Source organism: Lepus europaeus, chromosome 14, assembly GCF_033115175.1.
Source record: "Lepus europaeus isolate LE1 chromosome 14, mLepTim1.pri, whole genome shotgun sequence".
Classification (NCBI taxonomy): Eukaryota; Metazoa; Chordata; class Mammalia; order Lagomorpha; family Leporidae; genus Lepus; species Lepus europaeus.
Genome location: NC_084840.1, coordinates 60,855,766 through 60,869,713, shown reverse-complemented (window position 1 = coordinate 60,869,713; position 13,948 = coordinate 60,855,766). Strand labels below are relative to the sequence as shown.

Here is a 13,948-nt window from a genome sequence, read left to right as displayed (position 1 = left end):
TTTTAAGATTGATTTATTTATTTGAAAGTCAGAGTTCCACAGAGAGAGAGAGAGGTCTTCCATCTGCTGGATCACTCCCCAGTTGGCTGCAATGGCCAGAACTATGCCAATCCAAAGCCAGGAGCGTCTTTCAGGTCTCCAACGTGGTTGCAGGCCCCCGCCCCCCTTGGGCCATCTTCTGCCGTTTTTCCAGGCCATAGCAGAGAGCTGGATTGGAAGTGGAGCAGCTTGGACTCGAACCGGCGCCCATATGGGATGCCGGCACTGCAGGCGGCGGCTTTACCCGCTATGCCACAGTGCCGCCCCCCTTTACTTACATATTTGAAAGTCAGAGTTACAGAGAGAGAAGGAGAGGCAGAGAAAGAGAGCCAGCTGTCAATTTCCAAACAGCAGGTATCCAGAGTAATCCTGTTATGCCCTGTTATCCTGTTGAAGAGCAGTTGTGTTCTTCAGATGTGGGGATCGAGCAGCAGTGCTGGGCCTTCTTTATGCAATGTCATTCTGCAAGCAGGAGAGAGGAAGCAGAGTGGCAGCAGGATATTACTTCAGCCTCCCAAGGTGTAAATTAGAGGAAGTTGGATTGCAAATGGAGGAAGGAATCAAATTGAGATACTCAAATATGGGATGTGGGCATCCCAAGTGACATCTTAACTATTGGAACACTTTATTGATTGATTCATTCATTCATTCACTCACTCACTCCATTCATTCATTCAGCAGAGAGAGCTACAAACCTTCAAAGAGCTCCTATCCACTGGTTTACTCCCAAAAAAATCCAGAATATAATCCAGATCTCCCGTAAGAGTGGTAGGAACCCAGTTACTTGAGCTAAAACCTTGTCTCCCAGGTTCTGCATTAGCAGAAAGCCAGAGCTGAGAATTGAACCCAGGTAGTTCAATGTGAGATGTAGGTATCATAACTGGTACAGTAAATGCCTGTTCCAAGACATATAATTTTTAAAGTTATACAGTATGAAATATGTTACACCAGAGATATGCACCAAGTGAAGTAGTAGACAAAGCAAGAAATGAGTTGCTAAAAAATAAAAGGCTTCACAGAGTCAATAATAGACACAATAGTGTGTGTATATATATATATATATGTGTGTGTCTGTGTGTGTGTGTGTGTATATATATATATATATATATATATATATATATATAGTGTACTAGCCTTTGCTAAATACAGTATAGAATAGTGATTAAACACACAAGCTTCAGAGTTATACCAAAATTCAAATCCCAGCTATGTCATTTACCACGGGGCAAATGACTGTCAAAAGTTTCAATTTCTGGCTGGCACTGCAGCTCACTTGGCTAATCCTCCTCCTGCAGCACCGGCACCCCAGGTTCTAGTCCCAGTTGGGGTGCCGGATTCTGTCCTGATTGCCCCTTTTCCAGTCCAGCTCTCTGCTGTGGCCCGGGAAGGCAGTGGAGGATGGCTCAAGTGCTTGGGCCCTGCACCCGCATGGGAGACCAGGAGAAGCACCTGGTTCCTGGCTTTGGATCGGTGCAGCGCGCCGGCCGTGGCGGCCATTGGAGGGTGAACCAACGGCAAAGGAAGACCTTTCTCTCTGTCTCTCTCTCTCTCACTGTCTCACTCTGCCTGTCAAAAAAGTTTAAATCTCCTCCTATGTCAAATAGGATAAAAATTGTATCTACCTGATTTAGTATCAAGATTAAAGTAGGGTTGGGGATGGCACTGTGGTGTAGTAGGCTAAACCTCTGCCTGCACCACCAGCATCCCATATGGTTGCCAGTTCGTGTCCCAGCTGCTCCTCTTCTGATCCAGCTTTCTGATTATGGCCTGGGAAAGCAGTAGAAGTTGGCCTAACTCCTGGCTCCTAGTCAGCTCAGCTTTGGGAATTGCAGCCATTTTGGAAATGAACCAGCAGACCAGCAGAACCAGAAGACCACTCTGTCTCATTCTCTTTGTAACTCTACCTCTCAAATAGATACATAATTTTTTTTTAAATTAAACTAGGGGAGACATATTGGATCAGTTTCCTAGGACTGCCATAATAAATGGCCATGAACTTGATGGCTTCAAAGGAAAAAAATTTCTCTCCCAGTGTAGGAGGTTAATATTTGAAATTGATGCATTGGCAGGACTGTGCTCTCTCTGAAGACTCTGGGGGAGATCCTTTCTTTGCCTCTTCCTAGTTTCTTGTAGTTGTCAGCAATCCTTGGCATTGTTGGCTTGTAGATGAGTCATTCCAACCTCTGACTTCATGTGATCATCTCCTCTGTGTCTCTGTGTCCAAATTTCCCTCTTCTAAGGATTTACATCATATCAGATTCAAGACCTTCCCTAATGACCACACTTCCAAATAAGGCTGTGCTCACAACTTGAGTGGACGTGAGTTTGGGGGAGACAGTACTCAAACCAGTACACATACCAAGAAAGAAACCAATGCTAGATAACAAAATTGTGATTATTGAATCCTAACAGCAACCCTTAGAAAGATATTCTCCTCCTTGAATAAACTGAAATTTAAGATTTAATTTAGCCAAAGAACAAGCAAGGAACTGAGTCACGATGTAAACCTCCCTGATCTGACTTTAACATCTAGGCAAATCATCAGCAGTCTCCTAAGAGCTGAAAGGAGCTGATTCTGACAAGTTTGCCAGAGACCACTCCAGCCAGTCCTGGGGCCCCAAGGTGTGAGAAGTGTCGGTGCTCGAAGAAATGAGAGATACAGCAAGGCTGATGGCATGGCTCTGGCTTTCGAGCACCACACTTTATTTTTATATCATGTCACATGAGGATTTTTTTCTTCTTACAATAAAAAGTCTGTTGTCCATTTTTTTTAAATTACAATTTCTTTGATTTTCAAGGGCATATTTAGACACGGGTTACAATCATAGACAGGTGTGAGATAACGGGCTGCCCACACAAGCCAAGACCTCCAGTGCTGCTGAACTATGTAGAAACTGGCTACACAAGCTAGAATAGTACCTTCCTAATCTAATCTTTATCAGAAGCCCCAAGTTCAAAGCAGACCCTTTTTAAAATGTATAAATATAAATATCTTTTAAAAAAAAGCCAGCATTGCACTTATATAGAACCTACACATAACCTCCCTCATAGCCAAATCATCTCTAGATTACTTTAAAAGATTTATTTATTTATTTAAAAGTCAGAGTTACACAGAGAGAGGAGAGTCAGAGAGAGAGAGAGGGAGGTCTTCCATCTGCTGGTTCACTCCCCAATTGGCTGCAATGGCCGGAGCTGTGCCTATCCAAAGCTAGGAGCCAGTAGTTTCTTCTGGGTCTCCCACGTGGGTGGAGGGGCCCAAGGACTCGGGCCATCTTCCACTGCTTTCCCAGGCCATAGCAGAGAGCTGGATCAGAAGTGGAGCAGCCGGAACTCTAACCGGCGCCCATATGGGATGATGGCACTGCAGGCAGCGGCTTTACCCACTATGCCACAGTGCCAGCCCCTCTAGATTACTTCTGATTCTTAACACATAGTAAATACTATGTAGGCAGTTGTCTACTATATTATGTAGGAAATAATGACAAGAAAAATGTCTTCAAATTTTCAGTACAGACATAACTTTTTTCCAAATAATTTTGACCTTCTGTTGGTTGATTCTACAACATGGAACATTCAGATATGGAGGGCCAAATATATGTGTGAGGACCCAGTTGTACAAAAGGATAGTTGTTTGTATAAGGATGCTAATGCCTTTGCTTTTTGCTTTAGAGAAATAGAAACACATCTATCCATGGTAGATAACTTGGGTCCATTCATTCTGTGTACTGTGCAGCTCTTAAAATGGTGACAGATATGTATAGATGGCTGTGGAAAGATCTCCATAGCACATGGTACTGGGTACCCTGGGGGGTGACATGGGTGACCCGTCCTGCAACCCTGGAAGGAGGGAAAGGAGAAAAATTTATTATCAGTGGACTCCAGTTCTTTAGAGAGCCAAGGTTTCATGACAAACCCCTCACCATATGTTTAGCTCAGTAAAGCATGCATATTTGTATGTTGTTCTTTTCTGACTGAATTTTTACAAAATGATACTGGACTCAGATGAAGCCAGTATAACCATGTTCCCAAGTATATTTGATGAGGGGTCAGAAAACCTGTGTTCAAATTCTTCATTTACTACCAATTGAATTTCCAACTTTGGGAAAGTATTCTTACCTGTGAGAGCTTTGTCTCCTCATCCATGCATTGAGAGAAGTTGCAAGAATTTATGTGTCGTTTATTCTTATTATTATATAAACCTCAAGAATAAAGATTGCCAGTGTATTTTTAGTAACTGCCATTTGATAGGCACTGTTCTAAGCACCCACTATATGAAAGGAATATTACTTCTGTTTTATGGAGGAAGACATTGGGGTCCAGAGTTTCAGTATGTTGTTCAAGGTCATACAACTGGAAAGTAATGGAGCTGGAGCCCAATTCCTGAATCCATGACTGTAATAATTCTGCTATGCTGCAATTAAGACTCAGCCTTTCTCTTGCTGCGTGATCTGACAACGCATACAGAGATTAGTTCTAAGAAAACAAATCCGAAGAGTTAATGAGAAAACTATAGGTAGGTATGGAGAATTATCTGTAAGAGTACAAATGCAAAAGACAAGCACAAGTTCTTGAAATAGCTAAAAGTGTTTTTTTTCAAAGTTTATATACTTGATCTTTATTTCCATCATTTTAGTATAATGATTAATTTATTACTTCCTCTTTATTTTTTTAACTTTTATTTAATGAATATAAATTTCCAAAGTACAGCTTATGGATTACAATGGCTTTCCCCCCCATAACTTCCCTCCCACCTGCAACCCTCCCCTTTCATTCACTTCAAGATTCATTTTCAATTCTCTTTATATACAGAAGATCAGTTTAGTATATATTAAGTAAAGAACTGGAGGCATCACAATACCAGATTTCAGGACATACTACAGGGCAGTTGTTATCAAAACAGCATGGTACTGGTACAGAAACAGATGGATAGACCAATGGAACAGAATAGAAACACCAGAAATCAATCCAAACATCTACAGCCAACTTATATTTGATCAAAGATCCAAAACCAATCCCTGGAATAAGGATAGTCTATTCAATAAATGGAGCTAAAAGTTTTTATAACTGATTACTTCTATGTACCATGATGTGACTATATCTGTGTATTACTGGGTGACAGCAAACGCAAGGAGAAAAGAGTCTGCTACCATGTTCTTAGGTGTCCTTTTTTTCCCTGAATATAATACCTAGTACACAGCATTGATGCCTTCCATTTTAATTTCACAGATGAAAGAACTCGGTGTCATCTTCTACAACTGCAGCTGTCTGGTCCTAGATTTACAAAGGATATTTGCTTTATATAGTTCATTAAAATTCAAGAGCAGAGTACCTCAGACCTGGTCCAAGAGACTCTATGGAGTCTACGACAATGAAAAGAAATTGCAGCTTCAGTTGAATGAGACCAAATCCCAAGCATTTGTGTCGGTGAGTTGCTTGACCTCTTTCTCCTCTTCTTCCTCCAAAGGCTTTGTTTTAAGCTGGAATGTTTCAGTATGGTCCTGTATTGGGCAAAAGCAAATCAGACAAATTGGCTGTGTCCCATACTTCCAAGAGTTAAAATGTGCCTGCTCTTAAGCTAATCATTTGCTGTCCCTAATAATAACAATAAGAAATTTTTAGAATCATTCTTAATTTCAGATACTTTATCTCATTAGACCCCTACTATCATCCTAGAGGGTAGGCAAAGGACTGTGACAAATGAAGACATTGCAACCAGCTTGAAGTCCATCAGATGGGAAGTGTCAAGAGAGACATCAGCTCTCAGGTGTCCTGACATCAGAATCTAGTAGCCTCTTTTTGATGTTTTACAGCAATGATATTCAAACTTGTTTTTAGCAGTAGAACCCACTGAGACACATATGAGAGAATCCAAGCATATACTACAGCAGAGCAGCTTTCCTTAACTGGGGCTGGAGGGAAAGACTGAAAACCTCTAGCTCATATACATCCCACATACCTTCACTTCCCCAGGCCATCATGCCACTGCCCACATATCGCAGCAATGTGAATATCTGGGCCTATAGCCCTGAATCCTTGAATTTAAGAATCAGCTTGGGAGTCTGTTTAAAATTAGATTGACAATGCAAGCTCATCTACTACATCAAAGGTGAGACTTTTGGAGTCATATTTCAATCAAGCTTCTGAACTGATCCTGATGCTCAGGGAAACTGCTCTAAAACCATGCACCCAATTTAACATTGCTGTTTTATCCATTGACTGATATTAGTACTTTTGAGGTCAAAAACCCTTAGTCACTTAAGAGCATTTTTATCAAAGATGAATTGGATCGATTTTGTCTTCTCAAATGAAAATACAATCTAAAATTTTAGAAATATAGCATTAGAGGAAAAAAGAAGTTGAAGTTGTGTTAAATATCAAATTCACAGAAGTGTGAATAGCAGAAAATAGACTATGAATGAATTTCATCAAATAGAGCCAAAGAAAATGTTTTTCTTATTTTCTGTGGGTGAAGGTCAAGAATAGTAACAAGTAACATTGCATAGGATGTTGTACTAACAAAATTATTTCAAATATAAATCTTCATGGCTTCTCAAGACAACTCTATAACAGAAAAAAAAAATGCCAGGTAGTATTCCCAGTTTCAGGATGAACAACAATAGGACATTTACCAAGGAACCTTTAATACAGATGATCATTGGGTGACATGACATCCCAAGCAAGGGGCACTTACTTAGCCAGATCCAGCAGAACAGATTGAAAGCAGGAACAAATGGGCGATTGATGGACAAATGAGTGTGACTATTGTATATAGTAAATTCTTACCTATAAAAAGTTATCTTTAGTTGATTCTGAAGTTAACATACCACAGAGAGGTACCTTGGGCCTTTAGTAAAACCTACTAAAATGCAAGACCTTTGATATGCCCTAGGGTAAACTCAGAAACTGCCTTTTGGTAAAAAGTTTGCCACAAAATGAGTCTGAAGCATTTTTTTTTTTTTCAGAGTCTTTGAATCGAGGCAAAACACTTTTTCTTTTTTATTATTTTCTATTTGCTATTAGTAATATCAAACCTGTCTGATTTTAGATTTGATGTATATTGATTTAACATCATTTTTGAAGAGGTATAAGTTCAGACATTTTAAAAAGTCAGAGAGCCTCTGCCATTAGAACTAGTATCATTCAGTCACAGTTTTTGCTCTTAACTCTGCAATAGACTTTATCACATTTTCATAACTACTTGTTTATGGTCTCCCTTCCCACTGTTTTATAGGACTTTAAGGATCATATACAATACTCTTCATTGTTGCTATTCTCAGCACAATACTTGGTACTCTCTGAAATCAGCCATAAATATTGGGTTGCTTTTATCACAAGTAATATTGATAGAAAGTTTCACAATGCATATAGTTTCTTTAGTAATGCATGACCAAACAAATGCCAAGGCAAATTCATTTAAATTTAATAAATTTGTCACAAAACATTGTAAAATAGAATATTTTCATAAGCTGACAGTCACAAGAATAAATTTAAAATGTGTAAGAATATTTAAAGACCTTAAGAAAAAGCATCTCCCAAATTAGATGTTAGATCATTGATAATTAAACATAGTTAAATATAAATCTTAAGTTTATATATATATATATATATATATATATAGAGAGAGAGAGAGAGAGAGAGAGAGATTTATTTACTTGAAAATCAGAATTACACAGAGAGAGAGGTAGAGACAGAAAGAAAGGTCCTCCATCCGCAGGTTCCCTCCCCAGATGCCCGCAACAGCCGGAGCTATGCCGTTCCGAAGCCAGGAGCTTCTCTGTCTCCCACGCGGATGCAGGGGCCCAAGGACTTGGGCCATCTTCCACTGCTTTCCCAGACCGTTAGCAGAGAGCTGGATAGGAAGTGGAGCAGCCAGGACTCAAACCAGCACACATATGGGATGCCAGCACTGCAGGCAGCGGCTTTACCACTATGCCATAGCGCCGGCCCCTATGGATTGTCATAATTTTCCTGTGGAACATAAATAGGTATTTGGTTGGATTTAACTATGTGATTTCCTGTAACATAGGGACAAATAATTCTAATTGTCTTACATTGCCCATTGAGATCAGAAGATGGAAATGATAGTTGGCTGAGTTTTTGTCTTACAGGCTTTTTGTAGCACTCTTAAGATAACGTATTTGCTTGCTAAGATAAGACTGGTGAGTTAAAGGTCTATTTTATGTTTTTTTTTAATTTTTAGCTTAATATTTTATCAGTGTCTATATTTATAGATCTAAGTGCTTGACAGACCAATTTCATGCTGTTTATTGTTACACTCATTCACTCATCAGTATATTGGGATGTATTTATTGAGTGGAGCAGGCTTTCAATAGAATGTAGTGCTACCATGGAAAATGTTATATTATAGTCCTCTTCAGCACCTTACATACCATAAAATTTTTAATTTCTTTAACAATTTTTTATTTCATATAAGCAGATTTCAGAGCATAGTGATTCTTCCCACATCACCCTCTCCCCTGTGCATGCTCCCACACTCCCTCTTCCTTCCTTTCTTATTCTTTTAATTTTTACAATGACATAGATTTTTATTTTATAATCATAATATTAACCCTCCAATAAGTAACGAATTCAGCAAAATGTAAGAAAAAAAAAAAACACTGTTCCACAGCAGTAGAGAACAAGGGCTATAAACAAAAATCAATTCTCAAAATGCCAATTCCACTAAAATACATTATATCTTTCATACTATAGTAGTAACCACAGATCAGGAAAAACATATGGTATTTGTCTTTTGGGAACTAGCTTATTTCACTAGGTACAGTGGTTTCCAGATGCATCCATTTTATTGCAAAAGACAGGATCACTCTTTTTAATAGGTGGATAATATTCCATAGTGTGTATATACCACATGTTCTTTATCCAGTCATTGGTTGATGGGCCTCTGGGTAGATTCCATATCTTAGCTATTGTGAATTAAGCAGCAATAAACATGGAGATAAGTTAACTCATTCAAATGCAGATTTCATTTCATTTAGGTAAATTCCCAGGAGTGGGGTGGCTAAGACATTGGTAGATCTGTTTTCAGATTTCCATACTGTCTTCCCCAGTGGCTGTACTAGTTTACATCCCAACCAACAGTGGATTCGGTAACCTTTTTCCCCACATCCTTGCCAACATTCATAGTTTTTTTTTTTTTTTTTTTTTTCATTTCTGTACGAGAGCCATTCTAATTGGGGTGAGGTGAAATCTCATTGTAATATTTATTTGCATTTCCCTGATGGCTAGTGATCCTGAGCATTTTTTCATATGTCTGCTGGTCATTTGAATTTCTTCTTTTGAAAAATTTCTGTTCTATCCTTTGCCCATTTCTTAACTGGAATGTTAACTTTATTGTTGTTGAATTTCCTAAGCTCTTTTCAGATTCTGGATAGTAATCCTTAATCAGTTGCATAATTTGCTTATATTTTTCTACCATTCTGTCAGTTGCCGCCTCACTTTAAGTGTTTCTATTGCAGTGAAGAAGCTTTTTGGCTTTATGTAATTTCATTTTTCTATTTTTGCAATATTACCAAACTATCTTATGATTCCAGTGGTTTCTTAGTGGAGTCTTTTGGGTCCCCTATATATAGAATCATGTCCTCTGCAGTCAGGAATAATTTTACTTCCTGCTTTTCCAATTTGTATCCCTTCGATTTCTTTTTCTTGCCTAATGGCTCTGGCTAATATTTTCAGGATTATATTGAATAACAACAGTAAAAGTGGACATCTATGTCTAATTCTGGATCTTAGTGGAAATGATTCCAACATTTCCCCATCCAATATGATTCTGTGGCTTTGTCATATATTGTCTTTATTGTGTTAATGAATGTTCCTTCTCTACCCAATTAGCTCTAGGTTTTTTATCATGAAAGGATGTTGTATTTTATCAAATGCTTTCTCTGCATCTATTGAGATAATTATAAGGTTTTTTTTAATGTTGTATATCACATTGAGTGATTTGCATATCTTGAAGCAACCCTGCATACCAGAGATAAATCCCACATGGTCTGAGTGAATGATCTTTTGATTAGCTAGTGTTTTTTTTTCCTGAATATTTGCATCTATGTTCATCAGGGAAATTAGTCTATAGTTCTCTTTCCCTGTTCTTTTTCTGTTTTTGGAATTAAGGTGATGCTGGTCCCCATAAAAGGAGTTTGAGAGAATTCCCTCCATTTCAATTGTTTTTGAATAGCTTGGGAAGAATTGGAATTAGTTCTCTTTTAAAAGTATAGAATTTAGCAGTGAAGCTATCAGTGTTGGGATGGTCATTACTGATTCAATATCTGTGTTGGTTATTGGTCTGTTGAGGTTTTCTGTGTCTTTGTGCCTCAATTTTGGTAGATTGATTGTGTCCAGGAATAAATCCATTTCTTCTGGATTTTCCAATTTGTTGGCATATAGCTGTTTATAATAATTACTGATGACTCTCTTTATTTCTGAGTTATCTGTTGTTACATTTCCTTTTTCATCTCTTGGTGTTCTCCCTCTTTTTGGTTAGTTGGGCCAATGGTGTGCCAGTTTTGTTTATTTTACAAAAAAAAAGCTCTATATTTTGCAGATCTTTTGCATTATTTGGTTTCAATTTTGTTTATTCTTTATTTTGTTCCTCCTACTAAATTTCGAATTTGTTTTTGCAGGTCCTTCAGATACATTGATAGCCATTTATCTGATGTTTCCAACTTCTTGATGTAGGTACTAACTGCTATAAACTTCCCCCTTAACACTGCTTTTGTTATATCCCATAAGTTTTGATATGTTGTATTGTCATCTACATTTGTTTCCAAGAATTTTTTTTTTAATTTCCCTTTAGATTTCTTCTATGACCCGCTATTTGTCCAGGAGCATGCTTTTAGTCTCCATGTGTTTGTATGTGTTATCAAGATTCTTAAGTTGTTAATTTTCAATTTTATTCCATTGTGGTCAGAAAAGATAAATGGTATGATTTCAGGTTTGTTTTTTTTTTTTTTTTTGAGTTTACTGAGACTTGCTTTATGGCCTACCATATGGGTCTATCCTAGACCAAGTTCTATGCACTGATGAATTAAAGCAGCATTGTACAACTGTGGGATGAAACGTCCTGTAGTTACCAGGTCCATTTGAGCCATTGTATAGATGAGTTCTGTTGTTTCTTTGTTGATTTTCTGTATATTGATCTGTCCGTTGATGAAAGTGCAGTGTTGAAGTCCCCCATTACTATTGGAGCCTATGTCTCATATTATATCAGCATTTATTTTAAATAGTTGGGTGCATATATATTTATTATAGTCACATCTTCCTAGGAAATTGGTCTTGTAATCAGTACATGCCCGTCTTCATCTCTTAACAGTTTGAATTAAAGTCTATTTTGTCTGATATTAGGATGGTTACACTGACTGCTTGTTTCTGCTTTCTGTTAGCAGAGAATCTTTTTTTCATCCTTTTCCTTTCAGTATGCATGTATCTTTGCTGGTGAAGTGCTTTTCCTTCGCTGGATTCACAAGTGGGTATTCTGCCCCTGCTAAAGCTCCAGACCAGCCTCAAAGTCAACATGGTCCTCAAGATTTTCTCTCATGCACTATCACCAGTGGCATGGACTGCCACAGTCTGCCCTCCCCTCACTCTTAGAACCTGGCATCTCCTCCAGCCCCTGGCTGCGGGATTCACGTGTGGTGTGCCTGCTTGCTGCTGCATGCCTGCTCTTTCCACACTGCTCCCTGGTGTCCCTCTTCTTTCTGTAGAGCTTCCACTGCAAACTTCTCTTCAAATCTCCCCTGGGAATATACTTCCTTTGCTTTTCTTCTGCTTTCTCCCTCTTGTCTAAATCACCACATCCTTTCCCTATTCAGCCATCTAGAAATCGCTCCACAAAATTCACTCTTTGAAGGTTTATAATTCAGTGAGATTATAATCTCAGTGTTTTGCAGTTGTCTCTACTATCAAATTTTATAAATTTTTCTTCACCACACACAAAAAAGCCCATTTTCATTACAGTCATCCATTCATCTACTTTCTTTTTATAGATTTGCCTTTTTCTGAACATTTCAGATATATGAAAAAAATAATATAGATGTAGTCTTGTGACTAGCTTGTTTCACATAGCATGTTTTCAACATTCATCCATGCTGTAATATGGATCAATATTTCATTTCTTTTGTGGCCAACAAACTTCATTGTAAGGATATGCCACATATCATTTATCCAGCATTTAGTTGATGAACACTTGGTTATTTCTTTTTTTTTTATTAAACTTTTATTTAATGAATATAAATTTCCAAAGTATAGCTTATGGGTTACAATGGCTTCCCCCCTCCCATAACTTCCCTCCCACCCACAACCCTCCCCTTTCCTGCTCCCTTTCCCCTTCCATTCATGTAAAGATTCATTTTCAATTCTCTTTATATACAGAAGATCAGTTTAGTATATATTAGGTAAAGATTTCAACATTTTGCCCACATAGCAACGTAAAGTAAATAAACTACCATTGGATTACTAATTATAGCATTAAATAGCAATGTACAGCACATTAAAGACAGAGATCCTACATAATATTTTTTTCAAATTAATTAATTTTCTATGCCATTTCCATTTTAACACCAGGTTGTTTTTTTTTTTTTTCATTTCCAATTCTCTTTATGTACAGAAGATCAATTCGGTATATAATTAGTAAAGACCTCATCAGTTTGTGCCCACACAGAAACACATAGTATAAAAATACTGTTTCAGTACTAGTTATAGCATCACTTGGCTTTAGACGACACATTAGAGACAGATCCCACATGGGGTGTAAGTACACAGTGACTCCTGTTGCTGATTTAACAATTTGACACTCCTGTTCATGGCATCTGTAATCTCCGTAGGCTCTAGTCATGAGTTGCCAGGGCTATGGAAGCCTTTAGGGTTCACTGACTTTGATCTTATTCCGATAGGGTCATAGTCAAAGTGGAGGTTCTCTCCTCCCTTCGGAGAAGGGTACCTCCTTCTTTGATGGCCCCATTCTTTCCACTGGGATCTCACTCACAGAGATCTTTCATTTAGGTCTTTTTTTTTTTCCATGATATCTTGGCTTTCCATGCCTACAATACTCTCATGGGCTCTTCAGCCAGATCCGAATGCCTTGAGGGCTGATTCTGAGGCCAGAGTGTTGTTTAGGACATCTGCCATTCTATGAGTCTGCTGTGTATCCCGGTTCCCATGTTGGATCTTTCTCTCCCTTTTTGATTCTATCAGGTAGTATTAGCAGTTACTTGTCTTGTTTGTGTGATCTCTTTGACTCTTAGACCTATCAGAGCTATCAATTGTGAGCTGATATTGATCACTTGGACTAGTGCGATGGCATTGGTACATGCCACCTGGGTGGGATTGTGTTGGAATCCCCTGGCACATTTCTGACTACACCATTTGCGGCCAGTCCGATTGAGCATGTTCCAAATGAACACTTGGTTATTTCTTTGGGGCTATTATGCATGGTGCTACCATGAGCATTCATGTATAACTTTTTATTTGAATACCTGTCTTCAGTTATTTAGGGGTAGAATTACTGGCTCGTGTTGTTACTGTACATTGAACATTTTGAGAAACTGCTAAACTGTTTACCAAATTGCACTGTTTTACAATCTCACCAGTAATATATGAATGTACCTATTTTCCACATCTTTGTCAACACGTATTATCTTCTGACTTATTTTAGATCTCTTAGTGGATGTGAAATGGAATTTTACTGTGGTTTTGATATGTATATTAGCCATTTATGTATCTTATTTAGAGAATTATCTACCAAATTCTCTATTTTTAAATTAGGGATTTTCAAGAAATTGAGTTGCAAGAGTTATTTCCATATTGAGATACAAGTCCCTTATCAGGGACTTGCAAATATTTTCTCTAACTCTAGGGATTGTCTTTTCATATTTAGCTACATTTTAACATATATATA

At 38.1% G+C, this 13,948-nt stretch overlaps 1 protein-coding gene across 2 annotated transcripts in view; it reads left to right on the top strand.

The window, feature by feature from the left end:
* The window catches only part of PLD5 (phospholipase D family member 5), a 405,904-nt gene that overhangs the window by 367,473 nt on the left and 24,483 nt on the right, over window positions 1-13,948 (top strand). For both annotated transcript variants that reach the window (XM_062211388.1, XM_062211389.1), the window contains one exon: window positions 5,266-5,463. In XM_062211388.1, coding sequence (XP_062067372.1) covers window positions 5,266-5,463 — 198 coding nt within the window. The remainder of the gene's footprint in view (window positions 1-5,265; window positions 5,464-13,948) is intronic.